General features: G+C 42.2%; 1 protein-coding gene across 5 annotated transcripts in view; it reads left to right on the plus strand.

The window, feature by feature from the left end:
• iqsec1b (IQ motif and Sec7 domain ArfGEF 1b) overlaps positions 1 to 27,649 on the plus strand; it is a 708,606-nt gene that overhangs the window by 424,081 nt on the left and 256,876 nt on the right. Inside the window, exon 1 of one of the 5 annotated variants that reach the window (XM_068051800.1) lies at positions 26,596 to 26,979. The exons of the other annotated variants lie outside the window; for them this stretch is intronic. Within the exon in view, the coding sequence (XP_067907901.1) occupies positions 26,933 to 26,979 (47 nt within the window). The 5' untranslated portion in view covers positions 26,596 to 26,932. Of the gene's footprint in view, positions 1 to 26,595; positions 26,980 to 27,649 lie in introns of those variants that run through there. 5 annotated transcript variants of the gene reach the window in all.

Below are 27,649 nucleotides of genomic sequence, written 5' to 3' on the forward strand. Positions count from 1 at the left end.
TCTTGCTGACCTAACTTCACTTTCTAAGCTCGCACACAAAAACTTAGGTGAGAAAGCGGAAGATCGCTGGCATTAGCCAGTAACGTTATGATTCGAGGGAAACCAGACATGAAAGCAGTACTTTCCTGGATTAGTATTATGTTACATATGCATTTATCTACTGTTATACAGCAGTATTATCATCACTGGCCACTTTTATAGCTTCAAGCTTTGCTGAACTGTTGGTCCAGGAATGTGCACTGAATCGATTGACAAAACATTAAAAACTGAATTTTCAAACGTAGCCTACCTTTGCTTTTCTGATCTATATGGTTCAGTTCCACAACATACAGTGCACTTAATCACTAAGCATTAGATAAACTTTCTCACACTATTCAAATATTTTTTTTCTCTTTCATTCCTCTTCTGGAAATGATATCTACCAGTATCTATCTCTAGTGGCCATTTTTCATGTGCGAACCTAACCAGCACCTATCAGCAAGCTATTGTGCTGGTGGGGCAATTGCAACATTGGTTGATCTCTCATTATAAGAAGATAAGAAATAGGAGCAGGAGTAGGCCATTCAGCCCCTCAAGCCTGCCCCGCCATTCAATAAGATCATGGCTGATCTGACCCCATCCTCAACTCCTCTTTCGGGCCTGCTCTACCTCACCCTCAACTCCCTGAGATTTCAAAAATCTATCTACCTCCTCAAATACATTTATTGACCTAGCTTCCACAACTCTGAGGCTGGGAATTCCAGCAATTCACCACCCTCAGAAGAAATTCCTTTACATCTCAGTTTTAAATGTGTGCCCCCTTATTCTGTAACTATGTCCCCAAGTTCGAGATTCCCCCACTAGTGGAAACATCTTCTCAACATCTACCCTGTCAAGCCCTCTTAAAATCTTATGTTTCTATAAGATCACCTCTCATTCTTTTAAACTCCAATGAATAAAGGCCTAACCTGTTTAGTCGCTCTGATAAGACAGCCCCTTCATCCCAGGAATCAGCCCAGTGAACCTTTTCTGAACTGCCTGCAATGCTAGTATATCCTCCTTTAAATACGGGGACTAAAACTGTACGCAGTACTCCAGATGTGCCCTCACGAACACCCTGTACAGTTGTAACAGGACTTCCCTATTTTTAAACTCTAACCCCCTAGCAATAAAGGCCAAAACTTCTATCTGTGCATTTTCCAGCAGGATCTATTGATTGGGAGAAGGAAATTCAGTTCATGTTCTTTTGGAACTTGTTTTGAAATAAGCTAATTAAGCAAAGACCAGGGATCAAATTTAGGACTTTACTGATCTGTAAGGCTGACTGGAAAGAAACACTTAGACATGGACAGTGCCTTATACTTCTTTACAATCAATGAAGCACTTTGGGAGTGCTGTTACTGTTGTTTCTTAGATGAACAGAGCAGCTTGTTTGCACAGGAATGAAGATTTTTTTGATAGGCTCTGACTATTAGTCCCGCATGGCAGACTGGTGCAAAAGGTGAAGTCACACGGGATCAGAGGTGAGCTGGCAAGATGGATACAGAACTGGCTCGGTCATAGAAGACAGAGGGTAGTAGTAGAAGGGTGCTTTTCTGAATGGAGAGCTGTGACTAGTGGTGTTCCACTGGGACCTTTGCTGTTTGTAGTATATATAAATGATTTGGAGGAAAATGTAGCTGGTCTGATTAGTAAGTTTGCGGATGACACAAAGGTTGGTGGAGTTGTGGACAGTGATGAGGATTGTCAGAGGATACAGCAGGATATAGATCAGTTGGAGACTTGGGCGGAGAAATGGCAGATGGAGTTTAATCTGGACAAATGTGAGGTAATGCATTTTGGAAGGTCTAATGCAGGTGGGAGGTATACAGTAAATGGCAGAACCCTTAGGAGTATTGACAGGCAGAGAGATCTGGGCGTACAGGTCCACAGGTCACTGAAAGTGGCAACGCAGGTGGATAAGGTAGTCAAGAAGGCATACGGCATGCTTGCCTTCATCGGTCGGGGCATAGAGTATAAAAATTGGCAAGTCATGTTGCAGCTGTACAGAACCTTAGTTAGGCCACACTTAGAATATTGCATGCAATTCTGGTCGCCACACTACCAGAAGGACGTGGAGGCTTTGGAGAGGGTACAGAGGAGGTTTACCAGGATGTTGCCTGGTCTGGAGAGCATTAGCTATGAGGAGAGGTTGGAAAAACTCGGATTGTTTTCACTGGAACGACGGAGGTGGAGGGGCGACATGATCGAGGTTTACAAAGTTATGAGCGGCATGGACAGAGTGGATAGTCAGAAGCCTTTTCCCAGGGTGGAAGAGTCCGTTACTAGGGGACATAGGTTTAAGGTGCGAGGGGCAAAGTTTAGAGGGGATGTGCGAGGCAAGTTTTTTTTACACAGAGGGTGGTGAGTGCCTGGAACTTGCTGCCAGGGGAGGTGGTGGAAGCAGATACAATAGCAACGTTTAAGACACATCTTGACAAATACATGAATAGGAAGGGAATAGAGGGATATGGGCCCTGGAAGTGCAGAAGGTGTTAGTTTCGGCAGGCATCAAGATCGGCGCAGGCTTGGAGGGCCGAATGGCCTGTTCCTGTGCTGTACTGTTCTTTGTTCTTTGTATTGTTAACAATAGAAGCACATGTTTTGCTTGTTTGCCCACGCTAGCATACACATGGGATACACATGCAATTAGGGACAGAGAACAGCAGAAGAAAAGTTGAGTAGAACAGTTTGAGGCAATATCTTGTTACTGTTTCTTGAGCTCGCTGTAGTCCTTGATTGAAGATATGGTCTTGCGTTTCGTTGGGGCCCAGTAGTCATCTTAAAACCTTGTTTACGTAGGAAACTTTTCTTCCTTTGAGTTTCATGTGTTTTCACAAGATTCAGTTCCATGGGAAGGAGATGGAAGCAGGCAGGAGAGAAGTGGTCTTACTTCAGTTCCAGGAGAAATCTTTACTACATGAGCACATGGCTTTGTCTCAGTTCAAATCCTGTTTTCTCCAATTTAAAACACTCAGTTCAAAAGGCTGCAACAGCCAGTTTGACATGTGACTAAAACTGGTCTGACCACTTCTGTGTATTGGGGAAGCAACTACTGGGTCCCCATTGTTTCAACATTGTCTGGTACTATGCAAATGCCCTTCCAGTCAGGGCTTTCAATTTGACGTTTTTGTTCATTTGGCGAAATAATGTGTGCCTTAGTCTTGGCAGGTGGCGGGGGGGGGGGGGTTTGCCTGGCAATCAAAAAACTAGTTGCATAGACTTTGTAATTCCAGTTGAAGGTATACACAATATTCTGTCACTTATACAGGAGGAGGAAAACGCACAGACCGATGAAAGCCTCTGGGAAATCTGAATATTTGAAACACTTGAGGGATTTATCCAATTGCCTTTAGAAAGCCATGAGTGAATAGGCCTCCACTATACCCTCGGGCGATGCGTTCCGGATAGTAACCACTCACTGGACAAAATTTTTTTCTTTATCACCTTTAGTTCTTTTGCTGTTCACCTTTAATCTGTGTCCTCAGGTTCTTGACCCTTCCAACAATGGGAACAGTTTTTCTCTATCTACTCTGTCTGGACCCTTCATGATTTTGAACACCTATATCAAATCTCCCCTCAATCTTCTCTTTTCTAAGGAGAATAACCCTAGCTTCTCCAGTCTATCTGCATGCCCTCATCCCTGGAACCATTATCCTAAATATTTTCACCCTCTCTAAAGCCTTCACATCCTTCCTAAAGTGTGGTGCCGAGAATTAGACATCATACTCCAGTTGAGGCCAAACCAATGTTTTATAAAGGTTCATTATAACTTCCTTGCTTTTGTACTTGATGCCTCTATTTCTAAAGCCCAAAATCCTGTATGCCTTATTAACCGCTTTTTCAGTCAACCCCGCCACCTTCAATGACTTGTGCACATAAACCAGCAGGTCTCTTTGTTCCTGCACCTACTTTAGACTTGTACCCTATAGATTATATTGTTCCTCTTCATTCTTCCTACCAAAATGTATCACTTCGCACTTCTCTGCATTAAATTCCATCTGCCTGTCTATGTCCTTTTGAAGTCTATCCCTATCCTCTCCGTTCTGAAAACTTGCAAGTTTTGTGTCGTCTGCAAATTTTGAAATTGTGCCCTGTACACTGTGGGTGACCTTAAGAGCAGGCCACCTTGAAAAGCTGTAAGTGAAGATCACCAAAGGAAGTGATGTCACACATGACCAGGGAGTTGTGGATGGAGCTGGACAGTGAGATATATTTAGTTTTGCTTGTGCTGTAGCTATATGTATATATGTTCTAGTCAAAGTACAATAAAACCCCACATTTACTTTGAATATTACTTGTAGTCCTATGAGCTTTACAATAGATCACACACCCAAAGGAACAAGTAATGTTACATGGTGGCAATGTTTGGGATATATAATTTTTCTGAACACCACCAAGTAGTACATTGTGGCAACATTTGATTTTTTTTTCTGAAGAAACACTAGAGAGAACAAAGAACAACAGGCTGTCTACCTGGCGTGACTGAAGATCTGGCAGTAGAGCAGTTGGCAGGAGACCCTGCAACACTGCATTGAGCTAGGCTACAGACAGGGCCGTGGGAGGTGTTGAAACACTGAGTACAGCAGGCAATTTGCCAGGAGATTGGAACTTTCAGCTAATCTGGCAGTGGGTTGAAAAATTTGAAAAGCAGTAGCTGAAGTCATTACTGTTTTAGTTTTCCTGTGTTTTTTGCTCCGTGGGTGGGGCCTAAACTGAAAAGAGAGGGAAGAACTCAACAGCACCACTGGAGGTCCATAGCACAGTGGAAAAGGCTGGTTGCAGCAGTTGTAAGGTGCAACTGGCTGCAGAAAAAAAACTCCAGTTTTAAAAAGAAACCTAGGTGTGTAAACAGAATCAGCTGTGGTGTCTCACTCTGATAGGGACAGGCCTGCAGAAAACTAGTCTGTCTAAACAAGAAACGTGTGCCTGTGGGGGAAAAGCCTGTAAAAAGTCCTATATTTATATGAAAAAAAAATTAGGGTCAAAAGACAATGGCTGTCAGATATCCAGTAATAGATTGGAAGGTGTCAGACGTAGCATCTGAATTTAAACTGTTCCGACAGCAAATAGAACTTTTTTTCTAGATCAAGAAGTGAGTGAACGTGAGAAACAGGCTACCAAAATTACGATCACACGAGGCAATGAAGGCCTGCAACAGGTCAACACATCAGGATTGGCAGCTGAGGATCAGAAGGACCCTATTGAGCTATGGATATTCCCAGAGCATCATCTGAAGGTAAAGGTAAATTTCAGAGTACATAGGCTTGAGCTGATGACCTACTGGCAAAGGCAAGATGAATCCATTGACCAATTTGTTGCAAGGTGCCAAGACAAAGTTTAACATTGTAACTTCACAGATATCGAATCGTCAGAACGGATTACAGAGCTAGCAATCACATCTACCCGCACGAGGAGCTTTTCAAAAAGACCAAGAAAAGAAAAAAGGATATACCTTAGATGCAATACTTAATGATGGAAGGAAATATGAAGCCATCATGTCCAGGCACTGGCAACTACAAGCTTGGGGGGTAGTTACAACAATTGGTATGGCAACGAAGGCTCAAAAATCTGCTAAAACTTGTGGCAGATGTGGCCTGACTCTCCCAATTCAAAGACGTCTGACGTACCAGGACCAGTGCACAGTTTGTGACATGCGCTGACATTGAGCAAGGCATTACAGAAGGCTAAGCTCAGATACTGCGTACAGGAATGGTGGCAGATCACATGCAGAGAGAACATCTGCAAGACAGGGTGGCAGCTCACCCACCACCACCACCTTCTCTAGGGCAATTAGAGATGGGCAATAAATGCTGACCTAGCCAGCGATGCCCACATCCCATGAATGAATAAGAAAAATGCAATAAAAGGTATGCCAACACAACAAAAGCCCAAGCAGGTACATCACGTTAGCAGAGAGACAGATTGTCAGGAGGATACGGGTGAAGAGTGCAGTTGTGCGAACAGCAAGCAAGCATTTCAGAGTTAATTTGGATCAACATATCAATGCTATTACGCAATATGATGCATTCGCCATTATCAGGATTATATGTCCACAAAAGAGTGGCAAGCATAAGCTCAGAGTGAAAGTCGACACCGGAGCAAGTGTAAATATTCTGCCCATCTGTATACTGAAGGGCATGTAGTTAAAGAAATGGGAATCTTTGGTGCAACTCACCACAGCAAGGCTGACTGCCTACAATGGTTCTCCAATCAAGCACATTACAGTACAACTATGGGTGCTCTGACTACCACAAATGTTTCATATTGTAGACACAACTGGACCAGCTGTCGCAGGGCTTCCAGTACGCTGAGGTTTACAAATCATCACAATACGCGAATTCAGTCATGCACCAAAGATGGTGGGAAATACCGAGTCCATGTAAAGGAAGACACAAAGGCTGAGAGTCATGACATGAAGAAGCGGTATGATTGGGAGTCTCCCCTCGGATTTCAGTTTGTTGCAGCAAGTATCAGCGGGCCAGAGGGATTGCTGGTGATTGGTGATGTTGCCAGTCATTTTTCTAAGCTTTCTAAACAAGAGAAGAGGTTCATAATAACAAGATCAGGACAAATAAGTAGGTTTGACAGTGTTAGATTTGCTTACATGTAAATAACATTTTGTTTTAATGGTATATAGTTAGTCCAAACGGCAATATCATTGTTAATTGTACATATATTTTTATCTTTGGGGAAAAAGGGGGATGTTGGACGACTGTTGGAGCTGTAAGTGAAGTGCACCAGAGGAAGTGATGAGTCACATGACCAGGAAGTTGTGGGTGGAGCTGGACAGTGAGGTGTGTTTAGATGTGCTCAGTATAATAAAAACCCACATTTACTTTGAATATTACTTGTAGTCCTATGAGTCTTGCAATAGATCAAACACCAAAGGAGCAAGTAATATTACATGCACCAAAGACTAAGTCATTAATATATAATCAAGAAAAGCAGTGATCCCAGTACTGACCCTTGGGGAACCCCGTATACCTTTCTCCAGTCTGAAAAGCAACTGTTCGCCACTACTCTGTTTCTTGTCACTCAGCCAATTTCACATCCATGCTACCACTGTCCCTTTTATTCCAGGGGCTTTAACTTTGCTGGCAAGCTTGTTATGTGGCACTTTATCAAACATCTTCTGTAAGTCCATATACACCACATCAGTTGCGTCACCCTTATCAACGCTTTCTGTTGCCTTATCAAAAAGTTCAATCAAGTTAGTTAAACATGATTTGCCTTTAGCAAATCCATGCTGGCTTTCCTTAATTGATCCACACTTTTCCAAGTAACTCTTAACTTTGTCCCTGATTAACATTTCTCAAAGCTTTCCCACCACTGAGGTTAAACTGACTAGCCTGTAGTTGCTGTTCTTTATCCTTATGCCCTTTTTGAGCGAGGGTGTAACATTTGCAATTCTCCAGTCCTCTGGCACCACCCCTGTATCGAAGGAGGATTGTAAGATTATGGCCAGTACCTCTACAGTTTCCACCCTTAGTTCTCTCAGTATCCTTGGATGCATCTGATCAAGTCCTGCGGGCTTACCAAGTACAGCCAGCCTTTCTAATACCTCTTTATCAATTTTTAGCCCATCAAGTGTCTCAATTACTACTCTTTCACTGACTTTTGCAGCATTGTCCTCCTTGGTAAGACAGATACAGAATACTCATTTAGTACCTCAGCCATGCCATGCACCTCCATATATAGATTCCTTTTTTGGTCCCTAATCAGCTTCAACCCTCCTCTTACTACTCTTTTACTATTTATATGCCCATCGAAGGCTTTTGAATTCCCTTTCATGTTACTTTCTCTTTGCCTATCTTATTTCCTTTATCACTTCCTGTCTGAACTTTCTTCATTCAGTCTGGTTCAAACTAATAATATCAACCTGGCATCTGTCATATACAACCTTTTCCTGTTTCATCTTACACTCTACCTCTATTTTCAGTCATTTACCCAAAAGTTACCTCTATAGTCACACCCACATCTAAGCATCACAGTTAAGAAGCACTCTCTTCTGCAGAATCAAATGTTGAGGCCATTCTCTCAACAAGGGCAGCCAGTGAAACTTAAGAGCAGGCAACTTGTCTTGTAAGACTTAAAAATTAAGATTAATATTTTGGAGCTCCTGGAGCAGATTACGTACTTGGACTGTAGCTGGCTAGTGGAGCAAATAGCCTCGTCATTCACAAAGGAGACTGCTGTGAGATGGAAGATGTGGTTTGATGGGGTGACGTTTACAAAAGACGGAGCAGTGTTGGAGATGCTCTCCTGAGGGAAGAACAAGAAAACAAAATGCATTTCTTTTTAAACTTGGAATTTCACAGATTGTATTTTTTTACTCTTGCTTTTAAACATTCACTTAGATCTTTATTTATCTGAAAATAGAAAAGCATGATAATCCAGAATACGAACACATGGAGATTTTACCTCAAAGCCATCCTGTGACCGATTTGTAATAGGCAAAAGCCACAAAAAATGCTAAAGTAGAAAATTTAATAGGGAATAAATTGACACAAAAAGAGCAACAGGAATTGAAGTGTTGCAAATAGGTTTCCATTTTTATACAAATTAAAAACAATTATTTCATGTTTTTTAAAAATCTAATTGTTTTGTTATGATGTATTATTGATCACAAGGTTCATCAGTAGCTGATTCTAACCTCTGCTCTTGTCCTCTATAGCCAGCCTAGATGCCCCTGATCATGATCTTCCATTTGTCTATATTGTTCAATAGGTTGCTGATCCTGATAATGAATGCCATATGGGATTACCTAACAAGCATCCCAGCCCCTAAATAGATGGATTCATTCACATGCACATTCACTCCACCCAGCCACCCGCCTTTGGTAGTCTCAATCCCTCCTTGCTGTTGCCCTGATACCCCTGCTGATTCTGCAATGACTCTCAGCTTTTGGGTCTTCCCAGCCTAGCATTACTACATTCCCTGCCATTAGTTGGCCCCTTTTCTTATGTTGCAGCAGCTCCTGCATGCAGCAGTAGTGTGGTAGACTCTGCATCTTAATCCAACATGAGCAAGATCACCTAGCCAGCATTAGGTTCCAATACATTGCTCCTTCTTAACCAAGGCCCCCGTTTTCTCCCTCAGCTTCATGTGTTTCAGCAGTTCCATTACTGTCTGTTTCTGATGCTATCCACATTGCTGCATCTGTTATCCAGTGCCCACTTACTCACTCCTACTTGCTCCCAAAATGTGCCAAATTTAAATGAAGAACAATAAATCCCCTCACAGCCGGAACTTGTGTTAAGGATTAATGGTAGTAAATTTGGTTAATCAGAACTGAAGGTCACAACCTGAAATATTAACTTTCTCTCCGCAGATGCTACCAGACCTGCTGAGTATTTCCAGCATTTTCTGTTTTTCAGCTTTACAGCATCTGCAGTATTTTGCTATGGTACAAATTGAGTTATTTTGCAAATTAATCTGAACTGCTCTGGTCATTTCAGTCTTCCCTCAACACGAATAATTCTTCCAAAAAGTTTACCTTGTCTGTTTGAATGTATGCTTGTGCATGTGTGGAGTAGACAACCTAAACCTATTCCTTATTTTTTGAAGTCCATATTAATTGTAAATTGAAGTTTAAAATATTTGATCAACTCAACTTTGCACTGTTTTGCATAGAATGGCACTTACTTAGACGCAAACTTTTATTGTTATTGTGACCTTGATGCTAATGGAAAATATAGAATCATTTCAGTCATGTCTGATCTGATCAGTGCACTGATAATTAAGAACAAAAACAGCCTTGTATCGCTATTTCTTTAGTAGTATAATTACTTGCCTTTTTATTGACAGCTGTAAAAATGTTCAGTATAACCGTTTCATCAATATCACAGGATATTTAGTTAACATGAACTTTGGTAATTTTTTTCTAATTTATTTTAAGTACCTTAAATTACATTTGGCTAGTTTTCTATTAAGTTGAATGTTTGTTTAATTTGTGATTTTTTTATTTATTTATGAATTATTACTGTCATCTGATAAAGCATCTTATCTAGTCTATAATGGTCTCAAGTTGTGTATTGGCTTAAGCCCAGACACACATTCTGCATAAAGACTGTACTCATGTCTGCTTCCCTCTTTTCTGGAAGAAAACTGCATGTAGAAGTTTCCTGAATAAACCACTGGAAACTGATTTGGAAGAGCAATGAGCTGAACTGTCTGGTTTAACATTTTTGCAGCACGCAATCACTTTAAGGAAATTTGAAGCCTATATTAGACACAAGATATTTGCAATAGGTGTTGTAATTCCTACTTGAACTGTATTTTCTAATATAGTTGAAGTGCTTCTATATGAGGCCTGCACAATTTTAACTTGATTTGTAGGTAATGGATTGTTTCAAGTTTTTGGTGCTGAGTACTTGGCCTTCATGGTAAGTATCTATATTTATTATGTACCATGTGGATTACTACCTGGTTATTGCATGATTGCTAAAAGCATTTCAATAATAGCTAGAATTTTGTGGGTTTTCAGCGAAAAATGAACTAGGCATCTGTTCAGATGCTGCTTGGATTATTGGTAAAAGGTTGGACATGAATGTACAAAGACTGCTCCATGAGCAACTTGGTACGTTGTTGTTAACATTTGACATTTCTTGAAAGATTTTGACATGCTAAAAAGGCTCCCATCCTCCACTTCTGTAATCTACAGTTCATCCAAAACTCTGCTGTCGTTATCCTATACTGCTGCCCATCATCTCTGTCCTTGCTGATCTACTTTGGCTCCTGGTACTCCAATGCCTCAAATTTAAAATACTGACTTTTTAAAACCATTCAATGCCTTACCCCTCCCTATCTCTTTAACCTTCTACCCACCCATTGAACTTTCCATTCCTCTGACTTTGACCTCTTCTGCATCGTTCACCCCATCATGGACAGCTGTGCCTTCAGCCGATTAGTCCCCACATTCTGGAGCTTACTTTCTAAACCCTTCCACCTGATTCTCCTCCTCCTCCATCTTAGAGTCACAGTCATACAGCACTGAAACAGGCCCTTCGGCCCACCGAGTCCGTGCCGACCATCAACCAACCATTTATACTAATCCTACATTAATCCCATATTCCCTACCACATCCCCACAATTCTCCTACCACCTACCTACACTAGGGGAAATTTACAATGGCCAATTTACCTATCAACCTGCAAGTCTTTGGCTGTGGGAGGAAACCAGAGCACCTGGCGGAAACCCACACGGTCACCGGGAGAACTTGCAAACTCCACACAGGCAGTACCCAAAACTGAACCCAGGTCGCTGGAGCTGTGAGACTGCAGTGCTGACCACTGTGCCGCCCCAACTTGAAGACCCTCCTTGAAGCTCAGCCGTTTGACTTTTTTTAAAATCTTATCTCATCTCGTATCTATTTTGGCTGAGTGTCCATTTTCCCTATGGCACTGAAGAGCCTTGATTTTTTTTTTTCTCTACGTTGGTAGCTTGGATAGTAAACCCTTTAGAGATTCAACACAGCTTTATGCTTCCCAAATGATTATCCTGTTTCATCTCTCTGCCATGAACATCCTTTATTAAATTTAGTTTTGAAGAATGATCTTGCTGGCCTACAATTTTATAGTTGATTTAATTTTAAAGTTCCAGTGTTTTTAAGTGGATAAAATATTATTTGAAGAGAGAAAATTTGAAAGCAGTTTGTTTTGTTGCCTTTGATCCAGTGTCTTTGACCCTATAAAAGGGTTCTGTTTGGTGTGGTACTGTTTGAAGCTGAACAAGTAGAATCACACACAGCCCAAGAATGTCGTCATGACTCATTATCAGCAGCTGCTTGGCTTGCTCTGGAGTTGTTTGATGTCCTTGTAGAAACGATAGAGTACTGGCTTTTTATCACAAATTGAAAATCTCTTTAAAGCAAAGTTTTTGGTTTGATCAGTTTTTAACTTCTGGCATTGACTAGTTATTAGACAGGTAAGACTAAGTGTTATTTTTTTCATTCGCTCCTGGGATGTGGGCATCGCTGGCTAGGCCAGCATTTATTGCCCATCCCTAATTGTCCTTGAGAAGGTGGTGGTGAGCTTTCTTGAACCGCTGCAGTCCATGTGAGGAAGGGAGTTCCAGGATTTTGACCCAGCGACAGTGAAGGAACGATGATATAGTTCGAAATCAGGATTGTGTGTGGCTTGGAGGGGAGCTTGCAGTTGGTGGTGTTCCCATGTATTTGCTGCCCTTGTCCTTCTAGGTGGGACAGGTCAAGAGTTTGGAAGGTGCTTTCTAAGGAGCCTTGGTGCGTTGCTGTAGTGCATCTTGTAGATGGTACACACTGTGCGTCGGCGGTGGAGGGTTTGAATATATGTGGATGGGGTGCCAATCAAGCCAACTGCTTTGTCCTGGATGGTGTCGAGCTTCTTGAGTGTTGGAGCTGCACGCATCCAGGCAAGTGGAGAGTATTCCATCACACTCTTGACTTGTGCCTTGTAGATGGTGGACAGGCTTTGGGGAGTCAGGAGGTGAGTTACTTCCCACAGGATTTCTAGCCTCTGACCTGCTTTTGTAGCCACAGTATTTATATGGCTACTCCAGTTCAATTTTTGGTCAATAGTAACCCTCAGGGTGTTGATAGTGGGGGATTCAGCGATTGTAATGTCATTGAATGTCAAGGGGAGATGGTTAGATTCTCTCCGGATGGCCATTGCCTGGCACTTGTGTGGCGCAAATGTTACTTGTGTCAGGCAAGCCCCCCACCTGCCAAGACTGAGGCACACATTATTTCACCACATGAACATTAAAACTTAAAATTGCAAGTCCTTGACTGGAAGGACATTTGCATAGTAACAGACAGTGTTGGAACAAGGGACAAGGGGCCGTGCCCTGACCCATTCAACTAACAATAGACTTTTGATTACCAGACATTGAAGGTGGGGGAGCTAACATTCCAGGTTGACGGCAACGATAGCAGAATCCCCAATACACAGAAGAAGTGGTGAGACCAGTTTTAGTCACGTGATTTGGAGTTTTTTTGAATTTGAACTTCTAACAGAGAAAGAGGTCAGAAAGCACTTTTCTCCTGGACTAAGAAGACCGCTCCTGTCGGCTCTCATCTCGCTCTCACCAACTTTGGAAACCATTGAAGACGCGTGAACCTCAGAGAAAAATTTCCTACTTTGAACAAGGTTTAAGAAGACTACTGGGCCCCAACGAAAAATGAGAGCTGCCTACAACCAAAGACTCTACAGCGAGCTGGTACCACAGAAACATTAACCAGAAACCCCTTCAGAGACCGCCTCAAACCTTTCACCTTTTATATTCCTTTCCTCTATTTTTTGTCCCTATCTGCATGTGTGTATCGCGTGTGCATGCTCTTGTGGGTGCGTTGTATATCCATAGGCGTTAACCGAATTAAAGTTAAGGTTTAGTAAATTCCACTTTTCTCCTTTAAATCGAAGAAAGCCTGTTTATGCTCATTTCTTTGCCTTATAATTCGAAAGCTGTGAACAAGGATTCACGAAGGGGGAGCTCAAAACACAGTATTTAAAAATTAAACCCTGTTACAATAAGACCAGATGAAGGCTGAAAAGACCCCTAGACACCTTTCTCACCTGGTCGTAATACTTGCCACTTATCAGCCCAAGCCTGGATATTGTCCAGGTCTTGCTGCATTTCGACAAGGACTGTTTCAGTCTCTGAGGAGACGCGAATGATGCTGAACACCGTGCAATCATCAGCGAACATTCCCACTTCTGACCTTATGATTATAGGAAGATCATTGATGAAGCAGCTGAAGATGGTTGGGCCTAGGACACTACCCTGAGAAACTCTTGCAGTGATGTCCTGGAGCTAAGATGATTGACCACCAACAACCACAACCATCTTCCTTTGCGCTAGGTATGACTCCAACCAGTGGAGAGTTTTCCCCCTGATTTCCATTGACTCCACTTTCTCGATGCCATACTCCGTCAAATGCTGCCTTGATGTCACCTTGCCTTGTGAAGCGATATTTTATGAAATCTTTACAACGCCATCTACTTTGTATAGATAAACACAGAGATAGGTCTTTGTTAAAAATACAAGTAATGGATACCTAGAGGATGTTGGAGAACACTAATCTGTTGGTAGGGAATAGGGATGACTTCAAATGGCAAGGTTGAGCAGTATATGAATCCTGAGATTAAATGAGGGTCTTGTGCAAACTCTGTGGTGCAAGCAATTTTTAAAATTAAATATTAGAAATAATGGTAGAAGCTTTTGTTCCAGTGATAGCTGTATTTATTCCTTTTCCTTTAATAGGTGGTGATATTGACAATGCAGTGTTACTGCAATGAAATTATCAGTTATGTTTCCATAAACAGCTGTCCCATGGTAAAGCAGTGTATAAAAAAAACTATTGTGAAGTATTTCAAAATTTAACATGCCCATATGCTGAAGTGTACTCATATGTTAGTGTATTAATAATACTCTTGAACATTTATGGTTGGAAAATGTCTGCATCTGTGCTTACCAGCCCAGGCTTTTCCTGCCCATTCACTTTATTAGAGGGAAAATCCTGGACTGATGAGTACTGAATTGGGAAAATGGCTGTGGGGTTTTCCCCTTTCCAATTTAATTTGTAAATCTCTCTAGAGATTATCCGGCCTCCTCAGCTCTCGTCTGTGGATGATTTCATGACTGCTGTGTACTGTGAATGACTTTAGGATTGCTGTAAAATGCTCTCAATAACGTTCCATATTCGGTAGGTGAAAGGTGCTGCTCAAATATTATGAAACTAGGGATGTATTTGTCTGTCTTCCAATTTGGAAAGCCTTGTATTCAGAGTGCTTTTTCATCTCCAAGCAGGCCTGATGAAAAGATTAAACCCAACCAAATGAGGTCGCCTCATGACTTTTTTGGTAGAGAGGCAGCTGCTTTTGTTACCAGGCTACATAGAGCATTTGTCTGTACTGCATTAGGTTCATCCATAAAGATAAATATTTGAACCAATGATACTAGTCAAACACTGCACTCTCCTCCGCTAAGGCACTGAAACCTCAACTGCTGCAGTTAAGAGGCCGCTCAACATGCAGACCAGTGACCAAACCAGGTGCCTTCCTGATCTCTGAGGCACAGGTACTGATGAGGTAAGCCATATTAAAAGATTAGATTAATATAAAAGCAAAATACTTCAGATGCTGGAAATCTGAAATAAAAACAAGAAATGCTGGAAATACTCCAGGTCTGGCAGCATCTGTGGAGAGAGAAACAGTGTTAACGTTTCAGGTCAGTGACCCTTTATCAGAACTATTATAAGATTAGATGTTCTTTGGGTCATGCAACAATGACTGAGAATCTGTGATCCAATTAGACATTTTTTGGAGGGGATTAAACAGCTAATTAGAGAACCTTCACGTGTGCAGTCTGGTAAAACTGAAGTGTTGGAATGCTATGTTTAGTTTTAATTTGGAACAAATTTAAATCCAATATTTAACCAATTCTCTTAAGTTGAATAAAATATTTTGAACATTAGAATCAAGCATTTCTAAACTAATCATTTTGATGCAATTCTGTTGACGAGATGTAAATAGCTTAAAAAAGAAATTATGATAACATTTGACTCACCCAATTGAGATGTTGGCTCCAGTTTAGTACCCTTATACATGTTATCCCATCTGAATCAAGAATTGTTGGCTGTGGAATGAAGGCTGATCACAGGTAAATCTGCAAGCGCTAAAGGACAATTTGCTGCAATTGTTCCATGGTTATTGTGTGTCGTTGTGCAGGACTAATTGTAGTTCGCTTCTCATCATTGCCATGACTGCTAAAACATCTGGAAATGGATTAACTTCCACTCTGCTGCTGTTTACTGCTGGAGACATTAGAACACTCATTTCTAATACCTGTTGGCATCATAAAGGTCACAAGAAATAGGAGCAGAAGTGGACCATCGAGCCCGCTCCGCCATTCAATAGGATCATTGCTGATCTTGGGCTTCAATTCCACTTTCCCGCTCACTCCCCATCTCCCTTCATTCCCTGCGAGACCAAAAATCGATCTATCCCAGCCTTAAATGTATTCAATGATGGAGCATCCACAACCCCCTGGGGTAAGAGAATTCCAAGGATTGACGACCCTTTGAGTGTAGTAATTTTTCCTCATCTCAGTCCTGAATTATTAACCCTTTTCCTGAGACTGTGACCCATGTTCTAGATTCCCTGACGAGTGGGAACAATCTCTCAGCTTCTACCCTATCAAGCTCTTTCAGAATCGTGTATGTCTCAATTAGATCACCTCTCATTCTTCTAAACTCCAGGCAATATAGGCCCAATTTACTCAGCCTCTCATTATAGGACAACGCCCTCATCCCAGGGACCAATTTAGTAAATCTTTGCTGCACCACCTCCAGTGCAAGTATATCCTTTCTTAAATGTGGAGACCAAAACTGCACACACTACTCCAGGTGCGGTCTCACCAAAGCCCTGTACAATTTTAGTAAGGCTTCTTTATTCCTGTACTCCAATCGCCGTGCAATAAAGGCCAGCATGCCATTTGCCTTGTGAATAGCCTGCTGCACCTGCATGTTAATTTTGTGCATTCCTTATATGAGCACCCCCAAGTCTCTCTGAACATCCACACTTACCAGTTTCACACCTTATTTTAAAAAAGATTCTGCTTTATTTTTATGATCAAAGTGAACAACTTCACACTTCCCTACATTATACTGTATTTGCCATCTTGTTGCCCACTCACTCAACATGTCTATATCTCTTTGCAGCCTATCTACGTCCTCCCCACAGCTTACCTTTCCACCAAGCTTTGTATCATCAACAAATTTAGATACATTGTTCTCTGTCTCTTCATCCAAGTCATTAATATAGAATGTAAATAGCTGAGGCCCCAGCACTGATTCTTGCGGCACCACACTATTCACTGCCTGCCAACTTGAAAATGCCCCATTTATGCCCACTCTTTGCTTCCTGTTTGGAGTGGCCAACATCTGGAGAATTAAATAAAGAAGAATGTGCCTTTTTATAGTTATTTCCTCGGACACGCTCAAGGGCAAAAAATATTTTGTTACTCTTGCTGTAACTATCTCAACCTAACAGCTCACTTAAGGATGCTTGCTGTGTGTGCCTTCTCTTTCTGTCACTCTCTTCCATATAGTGCCATTCTGTCACGCGCATGCACTCACTCATTTTTATAATCTTTATACATTCCTGTGTTTGTCTCGACTCCATTTTTTATAATTCCTCTGTGTCTCTCCCCACATTTCTCTCTCCCTCTGGTCCTCTATGCTTCACGCACTTTTTTTTCCCTTTTATTAGTCTATGCACCTGCTTTTTCTGAATGTTTCATTTTCTCCATTTTCCTCTGCTATAATAGAGACTTGGAGACCGGTTCAGAGCTTCAAACTTGTGATTATTGCAAAAATTACTTTTTTCTGCCTTTGGGTCATGGTAGGGTGTCTATCGTTCATTTACGTGAAGGGGTTGGGGACCAGTGTTTGATTTGGAAGGGTTTAACAAGATGGGGCCTTGGGCTAGGGTAGAGAATGAAGATGGAGGTGGGCCTTGGGTTGTAGCACAAGTTGCTGTTATCTTTATAAATTAGTGAGCTGCAAACTTGGCTGTATTTACATTATAGTATTAGGGTACAATTTTACTTTTATTATTGCTGTGGACTGCCCACATTATGCTTACATTAATTGTATTATGGTTTTCCTTTGGGTAACAAGTCACTTTAAAACCAACTGAAGATAATGTAACAGAGCAGCTTTTTAAAAAAAAAAAGTACCAGGGCTGTCACACACCCAGGGCTGGATTTTGTGCTCATGGAGCTGGGCTGAAATGGTGGGGGGAATTCCCGCCTTGGCCAGCTGAGTGCACGCCCCCCACCCTCCGGGAGCCATTCTGCGGTGCTGGTCCAATTAACAGCACCGTGCTGGCATCTCTGTCCCTTTAAGTTTAGTTTAGTTTAGAGATACAGCACTGAAACAGGCCCTTCGGCCCACCGAGTCTGTGCCGACCATCAACCACCCATTTATACTTAGCCTACACGAATCCCATATTCCTGTCACATCCCCACCTGTCCCTATATATTTCCCTACCACCTACCTATACTAGGGGCAATTTATAATGGCCAATTAACCTATCAACCTGCAAGTCTTTGGCATGTGGGAGGTACCCGGAGGAAACCCACGCAGACACAGGGAGAACTTGCAAACTCCGCACAGGCAGTACCCAGAATCGAACCCGGGTCCCTGGAGCTGTGAGGCTGCGGTGCTAACCACTGCGCCACTGTGCCGCCTCCCACCTCCAAGAGCTGCTGGCCAATTACAGGGCTGGCAGCTCAGCAATATCAGTACTGCTGTGAGCAGTGGCCACTGCTGGTACTATAAGAGCCTTGGACCCAGGCCCAGTGCTGGAGCCCAGATCCAAGGTAAGTGAGGCAGGGTCACCAGGGCCAGTCTAGAAGGCCCTGGTGAGGTGTGGGGGTGGGTGTTAAGTGCAGGGGGCGGGGTTTCAGGGAGTTGCCGGTTGCTGGTTTTCCCGGCAGGAGCCCTCCGTGGGCCACACATTACCCACAAAGGAGGGGCCACCCCTCCAAGCCTGCAGGGACGTCGCCTTGTTGTACTGGGTGACCTTCCCTGTGTGGCATCGGCACTGTTAATAGGCTACTTACGGGCCTCAATTGGCCTCTAGGTGGGAAGGTCGTCATGTGTCTATCCCACCCTTGACAAAATTACGCTGTGAAGGCCCTCCACTTCCTGCTGCAATTCTATGGGAGCCCCCTGCCTCAGAACCCATCTCAGGGTGGGGGAGAGGCATAAAATTCAGCCCTGGGTTTCAGCACATAAGCTCGGCTGATATTTCAGTGCAATACTGAGGGAGTAATGCAGTGTTGAAGGTGACACCTTTTGGATGAAACAATAAATGTAGAACCTATCTGCTAACTCAATTGGATGTAAACAATCCTATTGCACTAGGTGCAAGGAGTTCTTGTGCTGTCCTAGCGCAGGGTTCGCTACCGGTGGTCTGTGGCCCCTTAGGCATTCATGCAAAGATGTCCAGGGATCCACCAGTGCAGACTATTTTTTTTTTAAATGCTGAATGGTTCAGAGTTTTACCTTCCTGTCCCAAATCATCGATCAGCACCACAAAGTCACTTTGGTCCCTGTTCCCCGGCCTCAGGCCCACACAGGATGTGAAGAACTGGAAACTGCCACTTTGCCCAAGAGCCTCATGGTCATTAGTCCATGCCATGATGTCAAGGAGGCAGCGTCCAGTCTTAGCAGGCATATTCCACATTTCTGTAGTTGTGGACAACAGGAGAATGAAGGCTGGTATGGCCGGCAACATTATTGGATTGGTTTTCTCAGCACTAGCACCTCCAGTGACCACCTCAGTGTGACGGTATACGTACTTAAGCATAACTGAGCCAGGATGAGCATTGCATGTGACATGCATGTGTGCTTGTTGAAGATACCTCCACATCTTGATAGAATTGTCCAGCACCAACAACAAGTTTCATATTAAGTTTAAAAATATGTGTATATGTTTAACTGTATAACTGATTTTTATCCAATACAAATATGTGCACTGCGTTATGGCGATCATGGAGTTCTTATGAGGAGGCCTCAGAACCCCTGTCTCAGCCAACATTCTTTCCTCAGCCAGCGCTACTAGAAACATTGGTCCTTCATCAGTCTGCTGTTTTTTTGGCTATGGCTCTGTGTCTGCTGTTGTGTTTGCCTATATACCAACATTGAGTGCAGCTCAGAAGGAATCTATTGACTATTTTTTTTTTGAAAAGGAAATGAATGCTTTGTACATTAGAGCCTGTAGCGCGTTGATTAAATACCTGGTAATTGGATGCCGACTAGCAGTGGCCCATTTAAGGAAGCCATTCACTCCAGTTATCATGGCATAAAATGAATTTGTAGCTGAATTGGTCATAAGGCCGTTAATATTTTTTTGTGATGTCAGTAATCGAAAGGTCTTATTCGTGTATCTGCAGTTGGCAATGAAATCTGCTGTCATTGGTAGAATTCAATAACTAAGATTGGGGACAGCAAAGAACTATAAAGTGAATGTTCTTGAAATCTGCTACTGCAAAACTCTTCTTAATGGATGCAGGGCAAAATCCTTTATAACAGGACAACTTCTTTGGTTGCTACAGGTAAATCGGAAAAATACAATTTGCAACAACTTTGGCATCGAGCAGCTTTATACAGATCATGATCTATTTAATAAGCAATGGTGTTGTGAGGTATTCGTCTTAATCATTAAAAATAAATATTTTAGGGGCATTCACATTTAATAATTCTTTTAAAACCCATCCTCCGCTCCATACATTCAAAAGTGAATGTAAATAATTTTTCTCTCCTGTTGCTAACAATTTTTAAAATGTATGTTATTGCCTTTGAATTACCATGAACAGATTTACACTGGTCTTAATTATATATGAAAATCTTAGAATTTTGTATGCTGTTTGTTCTGACCTGATTTGTGGAGTCTGCATGAAAGGACTAATGTACATGTATTCTTGGAAACAACAGGCAGTGGCTGGTACATGGGGCTAACCATCAAAAAAATGTCGCATTGTGTCTGCTGTAAACAGCACTGTTTTCTTTCAATGTAATTATCATATTTAAAGGGAAATGTCTTGTTTTAAAATTCAATAGCTAATTCAAACAAAGAAATTTAGAACCACATGGTGTGTTGTCAAAATTCAGTCGATCACACCTTAGTGCCATTTATTTGCTGGCAGGAAAATGTACAGATTGTTTTAATTTACACTTCTGTCTAGAACTTAGACTCCCAAGCAAAATGATTTTTAATAGTGAGGTATCATAAAGTTTATTCTTGTCTTTGTTTTTTTGAAAACTGTGAACCAGATCTAACACTGCATCATTCCTTATTCAACGTGCAGCATACTGATTAAGGAAACATTCCTCAATGCATTTTAAGAATTTCTTTCCATCTGACCACAGACCTTTGGCTTATCTTGGGCCAGCTTTGGATGGTTCAAGTCCCCAATTTTTACAATTTTTATCCTACGGCATATTTCTATAAATTGCCTACAAATCTTATCCACTGTTTTGGGATATATTATAATGATAACAGATCCCTTCGTATTCCTTAACTCAATTCAGACAGACTCTTCTTGAGCACAGTGATCAATGAGAGCTTTTCTATGATTGTAATCATATATTTATTTAGTAAGGCGATCCATCCTACATTTATTCCTTTGCTACGAGAGGACACGAGTTCAAAGTGAAAGGGGAAAAGTTTAGGGGGGATATGCGTGGAAAGTTCTTTACGCAGAGGGTGGTGGGTGCCTGGAACGCGTTGCCAGCGGAGGTGGTAGATGCGGGCACGATGGCGTCTTTTAAGATGTATCTAGACAGATACATGAATGGGCAGGAAGAAAAGAGATACAGACCCTTAGAAAATAGGCGACAGGTTTAGATAGAGGATCTGGATCGGCGCAGGCTTGGAGGGCCGAAGGGCCTGTTCCTGTGCTGTAATTTTCTTTGTTCTTTTGTTCTTATCTCCAAAGGAAATGATATCTGGGAATATTCCAATGCCTCTCATCTGTTATCCAGCTGGTGCAACCGCACTCGCCTGGTTCCATTTTTGTCTATCCAGCCATAGCCAGCAAATCACCTGCAATAGCTTCCCTTCCTGGTCCAGCACCATTACCTCTGGAGTCTCCCAAGGGTCTATTCTTGGACCCTATCCTATTTCTCACTTACACGCTACCCCTTGGTGACATCCAAAAACACATCAGGTTCCACATGTTTGCTGATGACGCCCAGCTCTGCCTCACCAGCACCTCTCTCAACCCCCTCCACTGTCTCCTAAATTGTCAGTCTGTTTGTCTGTTGAACAGAAATTTTCTCCAACTAAATAATTGGGAGATCAAAAACATTGTCTTCAGTCCCTACCATAAATTTGGTTTCCTAGCCACCAACTCCATCTATCGCTCTTCAGCAACAATCTGAGGCTGAACCAGACCATTCGCAATGTTGGTATCATATTTGACCCTGAGATGAGTTTCTGACCACACATCAAGACCATCGCCAAAACCGCCTACTTCCTCTTAAGTAACATTGCCCATTTTCACTCCTGCCTCAACTCATCTCCGCTGACACCCTCATTCATGCCTTTGTTATCGCTAGACTTGACTATTCCAATGCACTCCTGGCTGACCGGCATTCTACCCTCTAAACTTGAGGTCATCCAAAACTCTGATGTCTGTATCTAACTCGCAGCAAATGATGATCAACCATTACCCATGTGCTTGTTGACTTACACTGGCTCCTAATCTGGCAACACCTCAATTTTAAAATTCTTATCCTTGTTTTCAAATTCTCATTGGCCTTGCCCTCCCTATCTCTGGAACCTCCCTCAGCCCTACATCTCCACACTCCACCAATTCTGACCTTTAGTGCATCCACGATTTTAATTGCTCCATTGATGCTGGCCATACTTTCAGCTGCCTAGGCCCGAAGCTCTGTAATTCCCCTTCAAAATCTCTCTAGCTGCCCTCTAAGGTGCTCCTTAAAACCTACCCCCTTGGACCAGGCGTTTGATCATCTGTCCCCATGTCTCCTTGTTTGGCTCAGAATTAAATATTTTTAATAAAGAACAAAGAACAGCACAGGAACAGGCCATTCGGCTCTCCAAGCCTGCGCCGATCTTGATGCCTGCCTAAACTAACACCTTCTGCACTTCCGGCGCCCATATCCCTCTATTCCCTTCCTATTCATGTATTTGTCAAGATGTCTGTTAAACGTCGCTATCGTATCTGCTTCCACCACCTCCCCTGGCAGCAAGTTCCAGGCACTCACCACCCTCTGTGTTAAAAAAAAAACTTGCCTCGCACATCCCCTCTAAACTTTGCCCCTCGCACCTTAAACCTATGTCCCTGAGTAACTGACTCTTCCACTCTGGGGGAAAAAGCTTCTGACTATCCACTCTGTCCATGCCGCTCATAACTTTGTAAACCTCTATCATGTCGCCCCTCCACCTCCGTCGTTCCAGTGAAAACAATCCGAGTTTTTCCAACCTCTCCTCATAGCTAATGCCCTCCAGACCAGGCAACATCCTGGTAAACCTCCTCTGTACCCTCTCCAAAGCCTCCACGTCCTTCTGGTAGTGTGGCGACCAGAATTGCATGCAATATTCTAAGTGTGGCCTAACTAAGGTTCTGTACAGCTGCAACATGACTTGCCAATTTTTATACTCTATGCCCCGACTGATGAAGGCAAGCATGCCGAATGCCTTCTTGACGACCTTATCCACCTGCGTTGCCACTTTCAGTGACCTGTGGACCTGTACGCCCAGATCTCTCTGCCTGTCAACATTCCTAAGGGTTCTGCCATTTACTGTATACCTCCCACCTGCATTAGACCTTCCAAAATGCATTACCTCACATTTGTCCGGATTAAACTCCATCTGCCATTTCTCCGCCCAAGTTGCCAACCGATCTATATCCTGCTGTATCCTCTGACAATCCTCATCACTATCCACAGCTCCACCAACCTTTGTGTCGTCTGCAAACTTACTAATCAGACCAGCTACATTCTCCTCCAAATCATTTATATATACTACAAACAGCAAAGGTCCCAGCACTGATCCCTGCGGAACACCACTAGTCACATACCTCCATTCAGAAAAACACCCTTCCACAGACATCCCTCTGTCTTCTATGACCGAGCCAGTTCTGTATCCATCTTGTCAGCTCACCTCTGATCCCGTGTGACTTCACCTTTTGTACCATTCTGCCATGCGGGACCTTGTCAAAGGCTTTACTGAAGTCAATATAGATAACATCCACTGCCCTTCCTTCATCAATCATCTTCGTCACTTCCTCAAAAAACTCAATCAAGTTGGTGAGACACGACCTCCCCTTCACAAAACCCTGCTGTCTCTCGCTAATTTCGTTTGTTTCCAAATGGGAGTAAATCCAGTCCCGAATAATCCTCTCTAATAGTTTCCATACCACTGACGTAAGGCTCACCGGCCTATAATTTCCTGGATTAGCCTTGCCACCCTTCTTAAACAAAGGCACAACATTGGCTATTCTCCAGTCCTCTGGGACCTCACCTGTCGCCAATGAGGATGCAAAGATTTCTGTCAAGGCCCCAGAAATTATCTACCTTAATGCTTTGCAAGCCACCCAACACCCCCTCCTTTTTGATAATGAGATGACTGAGACTATCTGCACTCCCTTCCCTAGGCTCATCCACCAAGTCCTTCTCTTTGGTGAATACTGATGCAAAGTACTCATTTAGCACCTCGCCCATTTCCTCTGGCTCCACACATAGATTCCCATCTCTGTCCTCGTGTGGGCCAACCCTTTCCCTGGTTACCCTCTTGCTCTTTATATACATATAAAAAGCCTTGGGATTTTCCTTAATCCTGTTTGCCAATGACTTTTCATGACCCCTTTTAGCCCTCCTAACTCCTTGCTTAAGTTCCTTCCTACTGTCTTTATATTCCTCAAGTGCTTCATCTGTTCCTAGCCTTCCAGCCCTTACAAATGCTTCCTTTTTCTTTTTGACTAGGCTCACAATATCCCGTGTTATCCAAGCTTCCCGAAACTTGCCAAACTTGTCTTTCTTCCTCACAGGAACATGCTGGTCCTGGATTCTAATCAGCTGACGTTTGAAAGACTCCCACATGTCCAAATTTTGATTTACCCTCAAACAGCCGCCCCCAATCTAAATTCTTCAGTTCCTGCCTAATATTGTTATAATTAGCCTTCCCCCAATTTAGCACCTTCACCCGAGGACTACTCTTATCCTTATCTGCAAGTACCTTAAAACTTATGGAATTATGGTCACTGCTCCCGAAATGCTCCCCCACTGAAACTTAGACCACCTGGCCGGGCTCATTCCCAGTACCATGTCCAGAATGGCCCCATCCCTAGTTGGACTATCTACATACTGTTTCAAGAAGCCCTGCTGGATGCTCCTCACAAATTCTGCCCCATCCAAGCCCCTAGCACTAAGTGAGTCACAGTCAATATTGGGGAAGTTAAAATCACCCACCACCACAACCCTGTTACCTTTACATCTTTCCAAAAAGGTCCTGTGAAGAGCCTTGGAATGTTTTACTGCATTAAAGGTGCTATATAAATACAAGTGCAAAGTACTGCAGATGCTGGAAATCTGAAATAAAACAGAAAATGCTGGAAATACTCAGCAGGTCTGGTAGCATCGGTGGAGAGAGAAACAGTTAACATTTCAGGTCTGTGACCTTTCATCGGAACATCTTTCATTAGAGTATCTGATGAAAGGTAAAATACCTGAAACGGTCACTGTCTCGCTCCACAGATGCTGCCAGACCTGCTGAATATTTCCAGCATTTAAAAAAATTTTATAATATAAATATAAGTTGTTCTTTTCTCCTGTGCTGGCTTTTATTTATTTATTATTTTTCCAATTCTGTCCCAACTTAATGTCTCAAAGAATCCCCACCATTGACATTAGGCTGACTGGTCTGTAATAGCTGTCGTTATCCCATTTCCCTTTTTTGTACAGGGGTATAACAGTTGCAGTCCTCCAGTCCTCTGGCATCACTTGCATATCTAAGGAGAATTCGGAGATTGTGGTCAGAGCCTCTGCAACTTCCACCTTTACTTCCCTTGGCAGTCTAGGGAGCATCCCATCCAGACCTGGCGACTTTTCTACTTTGAGAACTCCCACCTTTATGTATCACTTCTTTATCTTTTTTATCCTATCTAATTTCTGTACCACTTTCTCCTTTGCTGTGATGTTGGCAGCATACTTTTTAGTGAGGACAGATGCAAAGCAAACAGTCAGTAGTACCTCAGCCATGCCCCTCTACACCCACAAGTTCACCTTTTTGATTACCAATACAGAGCAAATTAAAATAAAATTGACACCTGAGATTTGTACCTATGCTTATTCACTTAAGCAAAGTAAAGAATAGTTTTATATTTAGTTACAAAATGAATATAAACTTCAACGTGCTCGTCAAAAGAGTAGAATATATTTTATCTGAAAAACTGATTTATTAAGATTATAACACTGTTAATGCAAATGAAAAAATAGAATATTCTGCATTTTGAGAAGGCTTTGATGAAATATTGGAATTCCAGTATTTGTGAAGTCTGATGGCTACTGAAGAATGTGCTCTATCTGTTCTGATGAATTTGTTGTAAGTTACAATAATGTAAAATCCAGTCCATGTTTTGCAGATTTATTACTTAAAATTCGCTAGAAGAATAGTGGAGTAAAATGCTTCCAGATTTGTGTGTATAATTAGATAAGAGACTTGTGGTCTAAATGTTTTCATTTGCTGAGCTCTGCAATTGCATAATCTTCAAGCAGTGACTTCACTGATGAAAACAATTTCCAGAAAACACAATTTATGGTTTCTTGTCAAATGTTTTATGGGAAGACACAGATCTATTCATCACTAACTGCATATGTAATGTTTTATTATACCAGACAAGTAAGAAATTCTGCAGGCAGCTGGTAGTTAAAACAATCCCCACCAGATGATTTAGGGTGTATTATTGAATGTCTTCTGGTAAGTGATATTCAGGGGCCCCACAGACAGCCAGCCCAGCCTTACCCAATGTTGAACTCGATTGTCAAACCTTATAGAACTGTTTGGACTTTTACCTTACTTGGTAAATTGTGAGCGTCATACATTTTCAGTTTCGGGTTGCTTTCAACAATCAACAAAATGTGGATCTCGAAAACAAATCAATGTTGCAGAGTACAATGAGAAACAAAAACTAAGAAACTTAACACTGCTGTCTTGAGGTTTAAGGATACGCATATTTTCCTTTAATAAGTTGCAATGGAAATTGTTTCATGCCTGTGAGTCATTGACCGGCTTCACCAGGAAATAATTTGCTTGCTCTTGAAAGTACCCTTTTTCTCTGTAACTGTAAAACTCATGTTTTGCAAGAATAAAATGCTCAAATTGTTGATGCCGATACCATGTGGAATATAATGTGGAAGTACTGCATCTCTGTGAGGACTATCAGGTAGGACATACTTTAAGCTAATTTATCTTTTGGTGTAGCAGAACTGCATGTATATCATATTCAGGAATTTGAAGACATGAAGGTTTTATTTTTCTACGGAAAAACTGGTCGTCTTGAAAATGAGGTACAGTTTTTCACAATAACCAGCAAATATATAATTTTTGACGTTTGATATGAAATATCTTTGAACAGACTTTTAATTTTGTGCCTGGCCCAGATGTGCAAAATTTGTTCTTCTGATTTGTTTCCTTGGTAAGTTCACTGGTCACAATGATATTGAGCTGTACAGATCAAGAAAGTACAAGATTTAATTCCTGTTTTCTGCTGAGCTCTCTGATCTCAACGAGGGTGTCACTAGGGCCAACGCAATTGCCTTCAGTACCCTGATTTGGTAAGAGGATACAAATCCGCTAAGGTTCTCACAAATGCAGGAATAGGCTCAACTTCGATGCCCTCCACAGTCAAATAAAAACTTTCAAGGAGGGCATTTTCCCAGGGACTCGAGAACGCTTGGAGGGGGGAGGGCGTGGTTGGTGGCCAGGAAAATTGTGGAGAAAGAGATTGTGCCAGTTCCCTGACGTATTCCTGCCTCCTCGTGCATTTCCTGTAGGTGACTTCGGTGCTGTGACTGCAGCCTGCCCAGTAGTTGCGGGAAGCCAATTATGGATCA

The sequence above is a fragment of the Heterodontus francisci genome, chromosome 19 (genome assembly GCF_036365525.1).
Source record: "Heterodontus francisci isolate sHetFra1 chromosome 19, sHetFra1.hap1, whole genome shotgun sequence".
Lineage (NCBI taxonomy): Eukaryota > Metazoa > Chordata > Chondrichthyes > Heterodontiformes > Heterodontidae > Heterodontus > Heterodontus francisci.